Below are 20,612 nucleotides of genomic sequence, written 5' to 3'. Positions count from 1 at the left end.
TTTCAAACTTTGAATGATTATCCCTTTAATCCAGATAGTCATACCATAGAAAAACATTAATAACATTTCCCACATGTCTGCTTTACATCAGCACCATTTGTAAAATGTTATTTTATTTTGTTAGCATTTTAGGAGGTTTAAAAATGTAGCAGTAATTTTTCATTTTTTCAAAGAAATTTACAAAATTTATTTTTTTAGGGACCGATCCAGGTTTGAAGTGCCCTTAGGGGGTCCCATATATTGGGAAACCCCCAAAAGTTAAACCCTTTTAAAAACAGAACCCCCTGACATATTGAAAACTGCAGTCAGGTAGTTTATTAACCCTTCAGGTGCTTTGCAGGAATTAATGCAAAGTGGCATGACAGAAATGAAAAAGTGTATTTTTACCACCTAAATATCTCTAACTTCTGAACAGATTACTACAGCCGGCAGACTCTAAGGCCGCTATTTGGTCATGAATTGCCATGGCAAACATCAGGACCACAAAATTATGATCTCATGGTGCCAATTGGGATAAAGGGGAAGCCCCCACACTATGTTAACCATTTATAATGATGTAGTCACTATTGACAGCAGCATCTAAGGGGTTAAACAGATTTGGACAGTGCAAACACTGATTGTGCCTGATGAAGCAAGTTGTCAGCTATAGTGTACAGTCAACAGCTGCTGTATTGTCACCTGTATGGGGATGCTATTCTCTCATATATCAGGTCAGTTAAAAGACATATTGGCTGTCATTAAGGGGTTAAGAAAATGTTTGTGCACTTTAACAACCCCTGGTTTAAGAATATTTACATTATTGTTATTTGGTACCCTTGAATAACATATTTTAATGTAAAGGTAGCTACATCCTTTATTTTATAATATATGATATACAGATCTTGTATTAAAACCTGTCTTTCGCATAGAAGTGTTATGCTTCAGTTTATTTGTGCATATTTATTTATTTTCTTTTATATTGATTTGTTTATAGACATCCTTGATGAAGGCCATTGAGCCGAAATGTCGGAAATTTTGTCTTGTCATATATCGGCTGTAAACTAAGAAAGTGTGAGAAAACATATCTACTATGTCCTTTTAGAATTTATTTATAGACTTGTGTGTTAAAGGTTTACAATGTGTGGAGTCAGGCCACATCACAATGACATAGCAATATAACTATTATATTACAAAATAGTATTAACAGTTTTAAAATTTTTATGCTTAACAATTCCCTATATATTTTTCATCACAAATACCAAAAAGTTAATATAAAGCAAATTCTACTTTATGTGTAGTGGTCATCAATATAAAGTATATAGTTCGTCACAAGCAACAGTCAAAAGACATATACACACGTGGTCAAAATTGTTAATTAATGACAGTAAAACCCACAATGGTCACAGAAATAACTTGAATCTTACAAAAGTAGTAATAAATAAAAAATCTGTGAAAATGAACAAATGAAAGTCAGACATTGCTTTTCAACCATGCTTCCACAGAATTAAAAAAAAATAAAACTCCTGAAATAGGCCTGGACAGAAATGATGGTACCACTGAAAATAATGTGACAAAAGGGACATGATAAATCACAGTGTCCACTAGTTAGCATCACAGGTGTCTACAATCTTGGACTCAGTGAGTGAGCCTGTATATAGGGCTACAGATACTCACTGTGCTGTTTGGTGACATGGTGTGTATCACACTCAATATGGATCAAAGGAAGCGAAGGAAAGAGTTGTCTCAGGAGATTAGAAAGAAAATTATAGACAAACATATTAAAGGTAAAAGTTATAAGAATCTCCAAGCAGCTTGACATTCCTGTGACTACAGTTGCTCATATTATTCAGAAATTTAAGATACATGGGACTGTAGCCAACCTCCCTGGACGTGGCCGCAGGAGGAAAATTGATGACAAATCAAAAAGACGGATAATACGAATGGTAACAAAAGAGCCCAGAAAAACTACTAAACAGATTAAAGGTGAATTTCAAGCTAAAGGAACATCAGTGTTAGTTTGCACCATCCGTCGTTGTCTGATCCAAAGTGGACTTCATGGGAGACGACCAAGGAGGACACCATTGTTGAAAAAAAATCATAAAAAAGCCTGACTGGAATTTGCCAAACTACATGTTGACAAGCCACAAAGCTTCTGGTAGAATGTGCTATGGACAGATGAGACAAAAATGGAACTTTTTGGCAAGGCACATCAGCTCTATGTTCACAGATGGAAAAATGAAGCATATCAAGAAAATAACATTGTCCCTACTGTGAAATATGGAGGAAGCTCTTATGTTCTGGGGCTGCTTTACTGCATCTGGCACAGGGGGTCTAGAATCTGTGCAGACTACAATGAAATCTCAAGACTATCAAGGGATTCTAGAGAGAAATGTGCTGCTCAGTGTCAGAAAACTTGGTCTCAGTCGCAGGTCATGGGTCATGGGTCTTGCAACAAGATAATGACCCAAAATACACAGCTAAAAACACCCAGGAATGGCTAAGATGAAAACACTGGACTATTCTGAAGTGGTGAGCAGAAATTTCTTTCTCCTATATCATATCTATTCTGAAGTGCCCTTCTATGAGCCCTGACCTAAATCCTATTGAGCATCTTTGGAAAGAGATGAAACATGCCGTCTGGAAAAGGCAACCTTCAAACACGAGACGACTAGAGCAGATTGCTCTTGAGGAGTGGGCCAAAATACCTGTCAAGAGGTGCAGAAGTCTCATTGACAGTTATAGGAATCGTTTGATTGCAGTGATTGCCTCAAAAGGTTGTGCAACATAATATTAAGTTAAGGGTATCATCATTTCTGTCCAGGCCTATTTCATGAGTTTATTGTTTGAAAAATAATGTGGAAGCATGATTGAAAAGCAATGTCTGACTTTCATTTGTTTATTTTCATAGTTTTTTTTATTTATTATTACTTTTGTCAGATTCAAGTTATTTCTGTGACCATTGTAGTTTTGTCATTAAACGAGCGCTACCAACAATTTTGACCACGTGTGTGGCATACAATGTTTCATAGTTATGACTGAATAGACAAATATATTGTGTACTTATTGGTAATAAATGATAATGGTATAAAAATTATTTAACAAAACTAATATGAACTCTAATATGTTGACCTGAAACCTACATAATAGACATGTATAAGTACACTCACTAACAAAGATCACATATTCCAAACAGGAAGGTACAGAAGAAATAAAGTAAAACATAAGTGTGAGAGATCTGCATAGATGACATTCAATGTGTATTGTGTCCGAGATAAAGAGTCTTTGTATGTCACCAAGCTTCATTTTCATCTGGTTGTTTACATAGTGCTTTGCACACAGAGGCTAAGATAGTTTGATACTGAAGCAATTTCCTTATTACAATATACAAATAACAATACACTAGTCCTCAATGGAAATCTTTTAGAAGAGGAAGAGTTATTTTGCAGTTTATTGAGTAGAAGTTATAAGGCCATGTTCACACTTTGCGGTTTTTACCGCGGAACCGCGGCGATTTTGATGCTGCAGGTCCGCAGCAGTTTCCATAGCGTTTCCATTTACATGTAAACCCTATGGAAACCGCAAACCGCTGTGCACATGCTGCGGGAAAAACCGCGCAGAAACGCAGCGGTTTAAAACCCGCAGAATGTCACTTCTTTGTGCAGAATCGCTGCGATTCTGCACCCACAGGAATGCATTGAACCGCTTACTTCCCGCATGGGGCTGTGCCCACGTTGCGGGAAGTAAGCGGTTAATGTGCGGGTGGTACCCGGGGTGGAGGAGAGGAGACTCTCCTCTAGGCCCTGGGAACCATATTTGGGGTAAAAAAAAAGAATAAAAATAAAAAATCATGTTATACTCACCTCTCAGCGCTGCACGCGGCTGGCCGGTCAGAGTTGCTGTGCGAACAGGACCTGCGGTGACGTCGCGGTCACATGACCGTGATGACGCCTGGGTCACAAGACCGTGACGTCACGAAGGTCCTTCTCGGCACAGCATCTTTGGAACCGGAGCGCCGAGGAGATCCGGACATCGGAGGGTGAGTATAACCAATTTATATTATTTTTAACATTACTATTGATGCTGCATATTGCTGCATATGCAGCATCAATAGTATAGGAGTAATCCCGCAGCGGAAATCGCAAAACAAACCGCGATAAATCTGCAGGGATAACCGCAGCGGTTTTGCCCTGCAGATTTATCAATTCCGCTGCGGGAGAACCCGCAGAGGGACGCCGCAAAGTGTGAACATGGCCTAACTGTAGTCTTAACTCAAGGGCTTAACTAGATTAGATTTAATATACTGCCAGAGCCCTTTAACTACTCTAGTTTAAAGGGAATTTGTCAGCAGGTTTTTGCTACCTCAACGGAGATCAGCATAATGTAGGCAAAGAGACCCTGATTCCAGCGATGCATCACTTAGTTTATTGGATGCAGAGGTTATGACAAAATCAGGGTTCTCAGGGTGCGTGTCCACAGTCTGTAATGACGGCGCTTTGGACAGAGCGCAAAACTCGCGCTCTCCTCTGCGCGCGGTGATTCTGGATGAACACATCCGGAATCTCCGCACCCCATACATAGGGCCCTGTGATTTACCTTGCGGCGACGGAGCGTCGCTGCAAGGTAAATAGACATGCTGCGTTCTAAAAAGACACGCCGCATGTCCGGAAACGCAGGGCCGCCAGATGCGTGTTCGCACGCATAGTGGAGACAGGATTTCATTAAATCTCCTCCACTATGCTGTAACATCTGGACGCTGCGGGTTGAACGCTGTTGCTGTACGCAGCGTTCAATCCGCAGCTAATCCGGATGTAATCCTGAATGTGGACACATACCCTAAGATGTAGAATGCAGCACTACTAAGAAAGCTGCCCCCGCCTACACCAGGCTTTCTATGTACATCGTTTATTGACAGTGATGAGTTTATCACAAGAAGAGGCGTAGTCAAACTAGCAAGCATTTGCCAGCTAGTAATATCAATGATAATGTCCTAGTAAATAAACCTTCATTGTACATAAACAGCACACAGATGAAAAATGACACCTTGCTAAATTAAACTTTTCAAATTTTAATCCCTATCTCACGCTGTCCTCAAATTACATAGCAAAAACCTGATGACGGATTCTCTTTAAGCAAAGTGACTTGACCTCTTGACCTACCTGACCTCTCTAGTTCCTATATTTGGACGCACAATGAAATTGCTTACATACTGATCTAAGCTTTATCTATATCTGAACACGTCTAAATAAAATATATACAAATGGTACTAATCCTGGATCAAGGGAAAGATAATATGCAATATAAGGGCACAAACAAATTATGAAAATTCAGGTATACTATCCAATGTAGTTACTGGTAACAGAGTAATGAGATATGGGGAAGAGGGATTCTGCATCTGTTCATCTGGAAATTGAATATCAAAGAGACTCTCGGTTGCTTGACGAACCATCTCAGAGGCCAAGACTTGCTCTATCTGTAGGGAGAATAAGAGATTAGTCACTTCACGTGAAGCTAAATATATAGCTAAAAAAAAGGGAACACAAACAACACACTGTAACTCCAAGTCAGTCAAATATCTGTGAACTCAACCTGTCCAGTTATGAAGCAACACTGAGTGTGAATCAATTTCTCCTGCTGTTGTGCAAATGGAACAGACAACAGATAGAAATGATAGGCAACTAGCAGACATCTGCTATAAAGAAGTGGTTCTGCAGGTGGTGACCACAGACCATTTATCTGTTCTCATCCTTTTTGGCTTTTGTTTTGGTTAATTTTGCATTCTGTCATTGCTCTCACCCAAGAGGTACTGTACAGTACCATGAGGAGGTGTCTACAACCCACAGAAGTTGCTCAGGTAGTGCAGTTCATCCAGGATGTTATATCAGTGCAAGCTGTGGCAAGAAGGGTAACTGTGTCTGTCAGCATAGTGTCCAGAGCATGGAGCAGATACTAGGAGACAGGCCATTACATGAAGAGACGTGGAGGAAGCCGTAGGAGGGCAACAATCCAGCAGCAGGACCGCTACCTCCTCCTTTGTGCAAATAGGAACAGGTTGAGCAGTGTCCGAACCTTACAAAATGACCTCCAGTAGGCCACTAACATCCATTTGTCTGCTCAAAATGTCAGAAACAGACTACATGAAAGGTGTATGAGGTCCCGACATCCACAAGTGGGTGTTGTGCTTACAGTCTAACACCGTGCAGGGTGATTGGCATTTGCCAGGGAACACCAAGATTGGCAGATTCGACATTGGCTCCCTGTACTCTTCACGGATGAGAACAGATTCATACTGAGCACATGTGACAGACTTGACAGAGTCTGGAGATGCCGTGGAGAATGCTCTGCTGCCTGCAACATCCTCCAGCATGACTGGTTTGGCAGTGGGTCAGTAATGGAGTGGGGAGTGTGGGATAACGCTACCTGAGTGGGTTGAGGAAACTCGCTTGGCAATGGGATTAAAGCACTCAGGTTTATTAAACATCATAAACTGTGTCACAAACAGTTCATTATTTACATCAACGGAACACATTAACCACCGACAGTCTGTTCCAATGGCAGATACGCCTCTGCCCGTAACCCCCTTTATCTGGAGCAGGAGCTCCGGCTCCACACACTGACTCCTGTCAGTCCTGGTTCCAGGGAAAAGCTGCCTCACTGGGATCACCATCCTTGTGACCAGGACACCTCCGATAGTTCAGACCCGCAGTAGGAACTGTAGCTTCCCCAACACAGTAGCCATCCCAGGCTCTGCAGATACGGCCTCTCCGTGCACTATTCAGGAAGTCCAGTCCCAGGCACTGGCCCTCAGTCCATGGTCTCACCATGTGCTTCCAGGAATCCAGTCCACTCCAGGACATTCCAACACACAGGCTATACAGAAACTCACACTCTGAACATGTGATCTAAACCCTGGTCAAATATGTAGTTGTAACCACTCCCATAGGTGGGAGGTGTGTGTGGCTAGTTCGACCCACCCAGCTCTCAAACTAGCCCTATAAGCCTGCCTTTCTAAACTATCCAAATATTTGTGAGACTACAGGTCCCAGAACAACAACACTACAGGCTGACAGCGCAGACTCCCTCTGCGACACATACCGGCCATTTACAATCATGTCAGACACTGTTTCATTATCATTACAAATACGCCTCCATGCGTATCCTGAGGAGCACATACAGCACCCCCTGGTTGTAACATGGGTCACTGCACCACAGGAGGCATTTGTTTGGAGGGCCGCACAGCCCTCCATGTACTAGCCATAGGTACCATGACTGCCATTAGGTACTGGCATGAGATCCTCAGACCCATTGTAAGACCATATACAGGTGCAGTTGGATCTGAATTCCTTTGGATGCATGACAATGCTAAGCCTCATGTGGCTGAAGTATGTCAGCAGTTTCTGCATCATGGAGGCAATGATGCTGTGGACTGGCCTGCTCGTTCCCCAGACCTGAATCCAATCGAGCACGTCTGGGACATCATGTCTTGTTCCATCCACGTTGCACCACAGACTGTTCAGGAGTTGACTGATGATTTAATCCAGATCTGGGAGGAGATCCCTCAGTTGTAGGGAGGTCATACAGGCATGTGGAGGCCACACACACTACTGAGCATCATTTCCTTGCCTTGAGGCATTTCCACTGATGTTGGATCAGCCTGTAATTTGATTTTCAACTTTGTTTGTTGTAACATTCCAAATCCAGACCCCCATGGGATATTAATTTTGATTTACATTAATGATTTTTATATGTTATTGTTCTCAAGGCATTCTACTATGTAATGAATAAAGATTTGCAACTAGATTATTTCATTCAGTGATAGCTAGGATTTGGTATTTTAGTGTTCCCTTTATTTTTTGGAGCAGTGTAAGGAAAAAAAATGAGTTAATAACATTGTATGAATATAGTGATGTAGAAACATAACATGACATTCATAAACTGTTACGTTTCCTCACCTTTGCTGTGATAAGCTTGTCTGTAGTATGGCTATGTTCTGAAAATTCCTCCCCAAAACATAAAGTGACCTGGCAATCAGGTGGAGTCCCTCCTTTTGCTTTATATGTTTCCAAATCTGAAAGAAATATAACATACAGGGAATGTCATAAAATAGTGCAACAGTGGATGATTTGCCCATAGCAGCCATCATTTTCATAGTTTTCAGTCCGTTTTCACATTATTATTAGGAAAATAGCAATGACTTGCATGGACAACATTTCAACTTTTCCCTTTCAGTAGCATTACTAACACTTCCCTATAGAAAGAAACAGAAGGACCCATTCTAAATGTCATACAGAATATGTCCTAAGACAATCAGAAGTGGATCTAGCAGCTCAGAAACTTACCTCTCAAGAACTTGCGAGTGTCGAACAGTTTTACGAGGGCATCTCTTTCCAGTTTGTTGATCACTTCATCAGAATTTGAAGGTCCAGTCCAGTAAATACGCCCTGAACATGATTTCTGACGCTGAGCAAAGATTCCATCAGTGTTACTAGCTAGCATGACACCAGATTGAAGAAAACTGAGTAATTCCTCTGTTCTTTCGCGTATGTCTGCCTGAAACTTGTCTCCTGGAGCAGGAAGAAGCACATGTTCCATTCCACTAAGACACTTATCAAGAGGAGCCTTTGCTGATAATTTGCATTCTCCACTTTGAACCACCTTCTTTGACACTTCTATTCCACTATAAGTCAGTGTAATCCTCAAATCTGGAAAATAAATCAAGGAGAACATCACTATAGTTAGAAAACAGGCATTTGCCATTAACGTAAGAAGTCTCACCTTACCCTGTAATACTGCTCCTTCCTTACAACCTTTGTATAACTGTGTGTGTGTAATATAAATATATATATTACACATACACACACACCTTTTTCAAACGCAGCTTCAGCAATACCTTTACGTGGCCAGTCCTTTCCCTTGTTACTAAGAAATCTGTATTTGAATTGATGTGCAACTGAGGCTGTAGATCTGAAGCCTCCGTCATTCCAGCTCCATTCTCACCATACAGCACTGCCTCCTCCTCCTGCAGCCTCTATGCAGTGTGACATCATGCAAAGGTGCTATTAGTCAAGCAGGAGGAAGAGGCACTGGGCAGGGAATAGAGCTGGAGTGACAAAGGCTTCAGATTAACAGTCGAATTGGAATATGAATTTAAATGTGGATTTCTCAGTAATGGAGGAACAGACTGGACATGTAAAAGTATTGCTGCACTTTATAGTTTGGGGTGTGAAATCATGATAACAGATTCCCTTTAACTTTGACAAATGTATGTGCTACGGTATGTGCACACGTTGCAGACTTGCCTGTGGAATTTTCTGCGCAGATTCTGCATTTCTTGGCAGAAAACGCAGCTAAAAATCCAAGCGGATTTGATGCGTTTTTGATGCGGATTTGTATGCATTTTTGTAACGTAAATAAAGATTATTTAACCAAAAAAAAAAAGATAGATAGATCTATCTACAGATATATTATCTACACTATACATACTGCTCAAAACCCAGCATCAGGACCGCTAGCTCAGTCTTTGCGCAAGGAGGAACAGGAGAAGCACATAAAAATGATCAACGTAAATCACAACGAATATCCCACGGAGGTCTGGAGTTGGAATGATGCTCAAAATCAAAGTGGAAAGTTAAGTTACAGGCATTTTTAGGTTTTATTGTTCTCAACACATTCCACTATGTAATGAATAAAGATTTACAACTGGAATATTTCATTCAGTAATATCAAGGATGTGGATTTTAGTGTTCCCTTTATTTTTTTGAGCAGTGTATATCTATACACTGGAGGCCATTTTGCAGGGCTCTGGCAGTGCTTCTCCTGTTCCTCCTTGCGCAAAGGCTGAGGTAGCGGTCCTGCTGCTGGGTTGTTGCCCTCCTACTGCACCCTCCACATCTCCTGGTGTACTGGCCTGTCTCCTGGTAGCGTCTCCAGCCTCTGGACACTACGCTGACAGACACAGTAAACCTTCTTGCCACAGCTCGATGTGCCATCCTGTGCTACCTGAGCTACTTGTGTGGGTTGTAGAGTCCGTCTCATGCTACCACAAGTGTGAAAGCACAACCAACATTCAAAAGTGACCAAAACATCAGCCAGAAAGCATTGGTACTGAGTTGTGGTCTGTGGTCCGCACTAGTGATGAGAGAGTATACTCGTTGCTCGGCTTTTCCCGAGCACGCTCAGGTGGTCTCCGAGAACTTGTTAGTGCTCGGAGATTTAGTTTTTGTCAAGGCAGCTGCGTGATTTACAGCTGCTAGACAGCTTGAATACATGTGGGGAATCCCTAGCAACCAGGCAACCCACACATGTACTCGGGCTGGCTAGCAGCCGTAAATCATGCAGTTGCGTTGACAAAACTAAATCTCCGAGCACTAACAAATACTCGGAGACCACCCGAGAGTGCTCGGGAAAACCAGAGCAACGAGTATACTCGCTCATCACTAGTCCCCACCTGCAGAACCACTCCTTTATTGAGTGTGTCTTGATAATTGCCAATAATTTCCACCTGTTGTCTATTCCATTTGCACAACAGCATGTGAAATTGATTGTCAAACAGTGTTGCTTCCTGAGTGGACAGTTTAATTTCACAGAAGTTTGATTTACTTGGAGTTATATTCTGTTGTTTAAGTGTTCCCTTTATTTTTTTGAGCAGTGTATATATCTATAGATGATAGATAGATAAGATAGATAGATAGATAGATAGATAGATAGATAGATAGATAGATAGATAGATAGATAGATAGATAAACACACACACACAAAATCTGTTAGGCCGGGGTCACACTTGCGAGAAACTTGCACGAGACTCGCACCTCAGTACCTTGCAATACATGTAGCCGCACACTTCGGTCCCGAGTGCTGATGTCAGTGCCGGGTATTGAGGTGCGAGACTTGTGCGAGTTTCTCGCAAGTGTGACCCCAGCCTTAAATGCAGTATCTGTTTAATTAAAAAAAATAAAATAATTAAAAAAAAAAAAATGGCGTGGGCTCCCACAAAATTTTTTGCGCTAGAGAGGGAAATCCAGCGACTGGGGACAGATGTTTATAGCCTAGAAGGGGTTAATCCCCATGGATCTTCCCTGGCTATGAATATCAGCTCACAGCTGCATATTTAGCCTCTACTGGCTATTAAAATAGCCCCCCCCAAAAAAACAAAAACAAAACACGATGTGGGGTCCCCCTATAATTAATAGCCAGAAAAGGCTACGCAGACAGCTGCGGGCTGATATTCATAGCCTAGGAAGGGACCATGGTTATTGCCCCCCCAGCTACAAACACCAGCACACAGCCGCCCCAGAATTGGCGCATCTCTAATTGCCAATTCCAGCACTTAGCCTCTCTCTTCACACTGCCTGTAGCAGTGGCATATGTGGTAATATTTGTGGGGTTGATGTCACTTTTGTATTGTAGGGTGACATCAAGCCGGCTTGGTAATGGAGAAGCATCAATAAGACACCTATTCATTACTAATCCTATAGTTGTTACATGTTAAATAAAGACACAGCCAGAATAAAGTATTTTAATGAAATAAAACACCACACAGTTTCCCATATTCATTATACTGCTACTCCATGGGGCAACTTCGATCTCCTGCAAAAAATAAAAAATAAACCAACACAAATACTCCCTGTTCCAATGTAGTCCATTTAATAACGAGTGTCCCACGACGATCTGCCCTATAGAGCTGTCACATCAGGAGATGTGACTGCTCTGTAGGCCTCCTGCGATACACTGACAGGAGGTAATGGCTCCTGCAGTGCATCACTGAAGAGGTTACCGGAGTTCAGGCTCTCACTTTACGGCAACGCTGCGTGAGAATTTTCTCACACCAGTGTTGCCAGTGACAGCATGAACTCAAGTTATCTCTCTCCTGGCGGTGGAGGGATACACCACGGAGGATTACCTTCGCTCAGTGCATGTCGGGGGGCCTTATAGAACAGTGACATCTACCAATGTCACGGTCCTACACGGGAGATTGTCATGGGACACTCATTATTAGATGGATTACGGCAGAACAGGGAGTATACTGTTGGTTTATTATTTTTATTTTTGTTACAGGAGAACGATGGCGTCAGGGACTAGGTGATTGGGGAGTATGTTTTTTTTTTTTACTATTGAACACATGCATCGTCTGATGGGACTACTGTCACAGTCATGTGACAGCATTCATAGCCAGATGGGAGCAGTAGTCCCATTAGAAGAAGTAAGTGATCAATGCATTCCTATGTGTGCAGAATTGTCGTGATTCCGCACAAAGAATGAGCATGCTGCGTATTTTTCCGCGATGCGATTCCGCTGTGGAAAAATACGCAGCATTAGCACAGCGGAATCCCATTGAATTCAATGGGCTGTGCTGTGTATGTGGTTTCGCAGCGTTTTTGCCGCGATTTCACGGCGAAAAAACTCGGCATAAAACGCATACAATCTGCAACGTTTGCACATAGCCTTAATGTATAGGGATCAAATATATTCAGTATATATAATCTGTTTCAAAGAAGAGCATAACAAAATGAAGAAAAAAGAACATTGTAGACAAGTCTTTAGAATAAAGGGCATTGGGAGAAGGATCACAGTTCTTCAGGTTTGCGGTTCACGTTTTAAGGAAAAAGTGAAGTGTTTTACAGTGTTACAGTTTAACTAAATGGAGGCCCGATGCTATCGCATCGGGAGGGTGGTAATGTCACGATGGGGGCAGGCTTTGCAGCCTTGAGAATCTTTCCCCCCCTATGTGCTCACCCACCTATCCACTCTCCCTTTCCCCATGTGCTGACTTCTCCCGTCTGTGCTCTCTTCTTTGACCTGTCTACCCCATGTGCTATCCCTCTTGTCTGCGGTCTTTCTCCTTCCTGTGCGGTGTTCTCCTCTCATCTGCTGTCCCGTCTGAGCTGTCTCCCCCTGTGCTCTGTATCTCTCACCCCTGTGTGCTTTCTCTCTCCCCAATCTGCTGCTTTCTCCTCTCAAGTCATCTCTTCTTTGTACCCCCTGGGGTTGGTGCATGCTCAGATTCAGATCTCGTCTCTCGAGACCTCGGGACGAGATCTGAATCAACATGCGCCACCCCCAGCGGCCATTTTCCCGGGGCCTCCGGGCTTTGAGGAAATGCCGGTGGAGCCCCAACGCTGCGCAAAGATACGCCGCCGCCCCCCCCCCCCAGCACAGAGCCCCCACGCGGCACAAAGAGGAGCCGCCGCCCCTCCGGCACGGAGACACCATGCTGCTCAAAGAGGAGCTGCCGCCGCCCACCAGCACAGAGCGCATCGCTGCCACAAAGAGGTAAGAGGGGGATACTCCACTTACTCCTTCCCTGTGAGACGCCCCCTCACTTCGTCATCGGGACCACTCTCCCCCCCCCCACCCACCATATGCACATTGGTCCGCACCCGCCCTATAAGACGACACCCGGCATGTCATTTCTATCTATCTCTCTTCTATGTCTCTATCATCGATGTACCTCATATGCATCTATCATCTATCAATGTATGACATATGCATCTATCATCTATGTATCTCATATCCATCTACTTAACTATCTATGTATGTCTATATCGGTCTCTATGGACCACACCCTGAGGTGGAGATATGGTGAACAGCCGTCCCGCCCATCTCTTTAGCTGTTCACAAAAAAACCAGCCCTGTTAAAGTTAATTTAAGTCTCTCAGCACCTGTGACACTGGAGTATTAAATCCAGGGTTCATATCACCAAGATTTACAAACTGGATGACACATATCTCTCCTGTGATCACCTTACAATATTAAATCTGTCTATATATCACACTATCTATCTATATCTATCTCATAGCTATGATATATCTATGTGTATGTGCATCTATCTATCCACCTATGTCTGTCATATATAAAATATCTATATTATACTATCAATGTATAACTATGATATTTATCCATCATCTACCTATAAATCATACACGGTATCTATTAATCATATTACAAATTAAATAGATTCATTTAAAACATTTTTATAAACAACATTCCTTGTAAAAACGTTATCACCATTACATAACTTTCCTTGAAGTGGTGTATTAATAACTTTCACTTTGACATGGGAGCGTTTCTTCACTCTGGAGAAAGCAACATATAGCTGTCCATGTCCAAAGGCTGGTTCAGGTAAAGAAATACCCACTCGATTGAGGGTCTGTCCTTGGGATTTGTTAATAGTCATTGCGAATGCAAGTTATACTGGAAACTGTTGTGTTCTTAATTTAAAGGGAAACCCAGTGTCAGAAAGACACAAATCTATGCACAGGGGAAGAAGCAAAAGACAATACTGACGTTACCGCAGGAGATCGCAGAGGATATATTTTGTGAGGTAAAAAATTGTGTAAAAACAGTCAGTGAAATATTTTACCTGACAAAATGTATCCTCTGTGATCCCCTGCTGTAATGTCAGTATTGTCTTTTGCTTCCTCCCCTGCCCAGGAGATGTGGTATGCTCCGTACACAGTTACACACAGTTTTTTTTAGAACACCTCATGAAAGAAAACATCACAGTAAAAATAACATAAGATTGAATATTAAGATACTGCGATATATATGGACATAACTAAAGAATGTCGCAAAAACCAATGTTAAACGAAGAAAAAACCACGACGAAAAATCCCATAATTAAGATGTATAATGTAAATTTTATTAGAATAATAAATTACAGATAACAACAGGAGGAGAGGGGGAAAGAAAACACCCGCTCGCACATGTCCAGAACCGAAGGCCCACAAAAATAGCAACAAAGGTGCAAGTAAGTAGTATATAAATATTAACATTGATCTATTGCATACTTGCCCATATAGTCTAATGCATACACATCCCAGAAACAGATAATGAAAATATAACACAGAACAGCAGCAATAGCTGACAATATTACCAGTGTGACTGGGAAGCAGTGTGGGCGTCCTCCCCGACGCGCGTTTCAGCGATTGTAGCCTTTCTCAAGGCTACTTACTTGCACCTTTGTTGCTATTTTTGTGGGCCTTCGGTTCTGGACATGTGCGAGCGGGTGTTTTCTTTCCCCCTCTCCTCCTGTTGTTATCTGTAATTTATTATTCTAATAAAATTTACATTATACATCTTAATTATGGGATTTTCTGTCGTGGTTTTTTCTTCGTTTAACACAGTTACACACAGACAATTTTTAAAATGAACTTTCGTTCATGGGAAAACCCCTGTAGGCTGTGTGCACACGTTCAGGATTTTTCAATTTTTTTTCCCTATAAAAACGCTTAAAAAAGCACATACATATGCATCCCATCTTTTCTAATGCATTCCGAAATTTTTGTGCATATGTAGTTTTTTTTTTCCGCGGAAAAAAACGCATTGCGGTAAAAAACGCAGCAGGTTCATTCATTTTGCGGATTTCCCACTATTGCATTGGGAACCTCCGGAAAAAAAAAGCGAAAAATCCGCAAAAAACGTGAAAAAAACGCATGCGGAGTTCTTGCAGAAAATGTCCAGTTTTGTTCAGGAAATTTCTGCAAGGAATCCTGACGTGTGCACATAGCCTAAATGTGACCGGCTTCCACTGCCTGTAGACACGTCGCGCATCTGCTGCCGGGATCAGCTGAATGATTCACTGCGCCATCTTTGTGCAGACAGACAGTGGCGGTCACATTAAAACTGCGCATGCGCTCCTCCTGTACAAAGATGGCGGCGGTCAGTGAATCATTCGGCTAATCCCGGCAGCAGCGTGTTGGCAACAGTGTTCCGCTGGTGGTACCGCGCAAGAGGCTGTGTACGGTGTATAGTGTGTGTGTGTGTGTGTGGTGCGTGCGGCGTATACAGTGTGTGTGTTGTACATACGGCATATACAGAGAGTGTGTGTGTGGTGCGTACGGTGTGTGGTGCAGCGGTGTTCCGCTGGTGGTACCGCGCAAGCAGTTTCTATATTGAGACACCCATCACTTGGGTGTCCCAATATGGCGGTCGGTGAACTTCCGCCGCTTGGAATTCTGGGATCCAGACACATCTGGACAGAACATTACAAGGCAAGTATATATTAAGATAATAAAATAGATATGTTGGGAATTGTTTAAAAACTAAGGTTCATAAAACCGTTTACACCATAAAACTGGTGTAAAAAGCTTTGAAAAGTTGCAAAACTTTTGGCATTTTCGTGCAATTTTTACCCAGCTCTAACAAAATGGGCAGAGCAGGGGCAAGATAGGAGGTGTGGTGACTCCACATGTTAAATTCATGACAAGTCGTTTTGTAGTGTTCCTTACACTGGAGTAAGTTTTGTGGTGAGGAACACATGGAGGCAACCGTCACTTTGTGCCTCGCTTGATCCATTAAGAGGTCTGTGCCTCTAAATGAATTGGGCACCTTGCACTCTTCCCCCTTCAATCTGGGCCTCAATCTTTGTGTTTGGACGGCTGGAAACAAATCCTGATATTTGTATGTCTCTTTATACGATTATGGCAGCAAAGGAAATCGTATCTATTTTACTATAAAGTGTACACAAATGTACAAGTATAATCAAGGCTTTGGAGTGGGTAAGCCAAACCTCCAACTCCTCCATTTCACTGACCTCTGACTCCACAACACTGGTCATTACTGAGCATGTACATAAAGTGCAGCACAGATTCATCTCAACTAAAAGCCAAGATCCTTAGATCAGGAACAGAACAGACATTTATAAAGACATGATGCGTGATGAGTTTTATGTCTACATTTACATCCATAAATAGTTTTTCTTATCATTCTAAATGGTTACAAGCAAGCAACTTTGCAATTTACTTGTTTTTATAAATGCTATTCCAACCCCCCTGTGGTCAAGAACCAAGGGCTTTTTAATTTTATTGTTTACTGCTCGATGTTTAGGTTACCAGCCAGCACTGCAGTTTGTTAGCAATGGCCAGTCTCTTAAGCATGCATGCATTATCATTGTACTGTGACATCACTGTCCATATTATCCATATACTGTATCATCAATAAGCAATATATTTCTACTGTGACATCATAGTGTGCATTTATACTGTACTTTGACATTGTGTACATTATTCCTGTATTATGACGTAACTGTGTGCATTATCCTTGAGCATTAGGGAGATGAAGACTTTCATATTCTGATCTTGGTCTTGGAGGTGGTAATGCTAGAGTAGAGACTCATTATAACCTTTGCATGGGCTCCACATGATTACTTATTTTGGTCTTGTTATCCGTAACAGAACTGCCTGGTTTTAGGAACCATAAATATTTGTCCGCATCTGGTTGATAGGAGGGAGCAAATGAAAGAGAAAGATGCACCCCCATCCCGACATGATGTTAATGCCACTGTCAGAGATCGTCAGCGGCATATATCAAGTTGACAGTCACTGGTGCAGCTCAGCTCCATCTACAGATGTTGGAGGCAAATCCTGTCCATGACAAGCAGCCATTATCTGGTAGTTATGGGGTGGGCTCAGCCTGTCAGCCCGCTCCCGATTTGCACTGTACATGACAGATGTCAGGAAAGGGATAAAAGGGTTGTTCGGCCTTAGGCTAGGTTCACATCGCGTTAGTGGCATCCGTTTAATGGATCCGTTACTAAGCGGCATTAACGCAATGTAACGGATCCATTAACGCACCCATTGCCATCCATTATCCTAACGCATGTCAAAATCAGCATGCGTTAGTGATGATGCGTTACTTTGTGACGCACGCTCGAACGCGGTCTACCGCGTTTTCGGGTACGTTAGGTCTAGCGCAGAGCGAACAGACATGTTCGCTGTGCATAGACCTCTATTACTTCGCATGTCAACGCAATGCAACCATGCGTTAGCGCAATCATAGAAAAAAAGGGAATTTGGGCATCAGTGTTAGCGCATCCGTTAAACTGATGCCACTATCGCGATGTGAACCTAGCCTTAGGCTACAAGTCTGCAGTCACTCTATATGATTACAGACTTGCGAATCCTGACATTGTGCGTAATGAGCATAGTGAGAATACTCTGGTGCTGGGAGCGGGCTGTCATGTGGCAATCAGCATGGTCACACACTCTAAGGCTATGGATTCTTTAGAGCATACAAGGTTCAAACTTTTTAAAGTTTTAAGCTTTAATAGAAAAGGTACAGCGCTTACAATAAAAGGTATAAAAATATGGAAATAAAAGTGGCATACAAATATGCAAAAAGAGTGGTAAAATAAAATAAAAGGAGAAAACTTACAGAAATATTGAACCTTGCAGTCTGGTATTCTGCCCCTGAGGGAGGGGGAGATATGGAATGGATCACATCAGCCTGGCCTGCCCTCACTGTGAACATTTTTCTATGTGTACAGGCCTAATTTAGAGAGTTAACCTGGAGGTCAGATTTCTAGACCAGCCTCTCAGGTTAAGATTCTAATCTTTGGTTTGTGACTGGATCCTGGCTATTTTACCAATGAATATATTATTTTTCTTTAAACACTATTCGTATAATCTGTCTTTCTCAGAGTAAGGGTACTGTCACACTCTGCAACTTTTCAACGATCACGACCAGCGATACGACCTGGCCGTGATCGTTGGAAAGTCGTTGTGTGGTCGCTGGGGAGCTGTCACACAGACAGCTCTCCAGCGACCAACGATGCCGAAGGCCCCGGGTAACCAGGGTAAACATCGGGTTACTAAGCGCAGGGCCAGGAACTTTATTTTGTCGCTGGATCTCCCGCTGTCATCGCTGTATCGTTGTGTGTGACAGCAATCCAGCGATGCGTTCGCTTGTAACCAGGGTAAACATCGGGTTACTAAGTGCAGGGCCGCGCTTAGCAACCCGATGTTTACCGTGGTTACCAGCGTAAAAGTAAAAAAAAACAAACAGTACATACTCACATTCTGGTGTCCTTCAGGTCCCTTGCCGTCTGCTTCCCGCACTGACTGAGTGCCGCCGTAAAGTGAAAGCAGAGCACAGCGGTGACGTCACTGCTGTGCTGTGCCACTGCCTTACGGCCGGCAGTCAGTCAGTGCGGGAAGCAGACGGCAAGGGACCTGAAGGACACCGGAATGTGAGTATGTACTGTTTTTTTTTTTTTACTTTTACGCTGGTAACCAGGGTAAACATCGGGTTACTAAGCGCGGCCCTGCACTTAGTAACCCGATGTTTACCCTGGTTACAAGCGAACGCATCGCTGGATTGCTGTCACACACAACGATACAGCGATGACAGCGGGAGATCCAGCGACAAAATAAAGTTCCAAACGATCTGCTACGACGTACGATTCTCAGCAGGGTCCCTGATCGCTGCTGCGTGTCAGACACAGCGATATCGTATGGATATCGCTGGAACGTCACAGATCGTACCGTCGTAGTGATCAAAGTGCCACAGTACCCTAAATCTACAGTGTCTCTGCAATTGTCTGTTCAAAGGAGTCAGAAGGTGTGAAGTGTCTCAGCAAGGCCCCCTGGGGTGACTGGAGCCAAGAAACTGCCTTTCTCAGGATAACATATGTTGTGACCTTTGTGAGAGATGCAGTCTCAGGACAGATGTGAATTTACTGCTGGTCATACATCCATAGTATGTATATATATATATATATATATATATATATATATATATATATATATATATATATATATATATATATATATATATATATATATATATATATATATATATATATATATATACACACTCACTGGCCACTTTATTAGGTACACCTGTCCAACTTCTTGTTAACACTTAATTTCTAATAGGCCAATCACATGGCGGCAACTCAGTGCATTTAGGCATGTAGACATGGTCAAGACAATCTCCTGCAGTTCAAACCGAGCAGCAGTATGGGGAAGAAAGGTGATTTGAGTGCCTTTGAACGTGGCATGGTTGTTGGTGCCAGAAGGGCTGGTCTGAGTATTTCAGAAACTGCTGATCTACTGGGATTTTCACGCACAACCATCTCTAGGGTTTACAGAGAATGGTCCGAAAAAGAAAAAAAATCCAGTGAGCGGCAGTTCTGTGGGCGGAAATGCCTTGTTGATGCCAGAGGTCAGAGGAGAATGGGCAGACTGGTTCGAGCTGATAGAAAGGCAACAGTGACTCAAATCGCCACCCGTTACAACCAAGGTAGGCCTAAGAGCATCTCTGAACGCACAGTGCGTCGAACTTTGAGGCAGATGGGCTACAGCAGCAGAAGACCACACCGGGTACCACTCCTTTCAGCTAAGAACAGGAAACTGAGGCTACAATTTGTACAAGCTCATCGAAATTGGACAGTAGAAGATTGGAAAATTGTTGCTTGGTCTGATGAGTCTCGATTTCTGCTGCGACATTCGGATGGTAGGGTCAGAATTTGGCGTAAACAACATGAAAGCATGGATCCATCCTGCCTTGTATGGAGCATCTTTGGGATGTGCAGCCGACAAATCTGCGGCAACTGTGTGATGCCATCATGTCAATATGGACCAAAATCTCTGAGGAATGCTTCCAGCACCTTGTTGAATCTATGCCACGAAGAATTGAGGCAGTTCTGAAGGCAAAAGGGGGTCCAACCCGTTACTAGCATGGTGTACCTAATAAAGTGACCGGTGAGTGTGTATGTATATATATATATATATATTTTACTACATACCACAATAGCAGATAAGAAGGACAATTACCTTTTCGTTGGTCATGTGATGCAAAATCAAGGGGAGAGATGGAGGGTGTGCAAGGCAAGATGTAGAAATAGCCACCTAGCGCAA

At 42.7% G+C, this 20,612-nt stretch overlaps 1 protein-coding gene across 4 annotated transcripts in view; it reads right to left on the bottom strand.

The window, feature by feature from the left end:
• Positions 1-1,065: 1,065 nt before the first annotated feature.
• Positions 1,066-20,612, bottom strand: part of IRF9 (interferon regulatory factor 9) — a 55,379-nt gene continuing 35,832 nt past the window's right edge. For 2 of the 4 annotated variants that reach the window (XM_077299519.1, XM_077299506.1), the window contains exons 6-9: positions 20,529-20,603; positions 8,316-8,678; positions 7,929-8,044; positions 5,157-5,449 (exon numbers count right to left, since the gene is read on the bottom strand). In XM_077299519.1, the coding sequence (XP_077155634.1) occupies positions 5,294-5,449; positions 7,929-8,044; positions 8,316-8,678; positions 20,529-20,603 (710 nt within the window). In that variant the 3' untranslated portion in view covers positions 5,157-5,293. Of the gene's footprint in view, positions 5,450-7,928; positions 8,045-8,315; positions 8,679-20,528; positions 20,604-20,612 lie in introns of all 4 variants that reach the window. The other 2 variants (XM_077299522.1, XM_077299513.1) reach the window with 2 other exon arrangements.

This window comes from Ranitomeya variabilis, chromosome 1 (assembly GCF_051348905.1).
Source record: "Ranitomeya variabilis isolate aRanVar5 chromosome 1, aRanVar5.hap1, whole genome shotgun sequence".
NCBI lineage: Eukaryota > Metazoa > Chordata > Amphibia > Anura > Dendrobatidae > Ranitomeya > Ranitomeya variabilis.
Note: the sequence above shows the minus strand (reverse complement) of the source record. Positions and strands in the feature narration are given on the sequence as shown.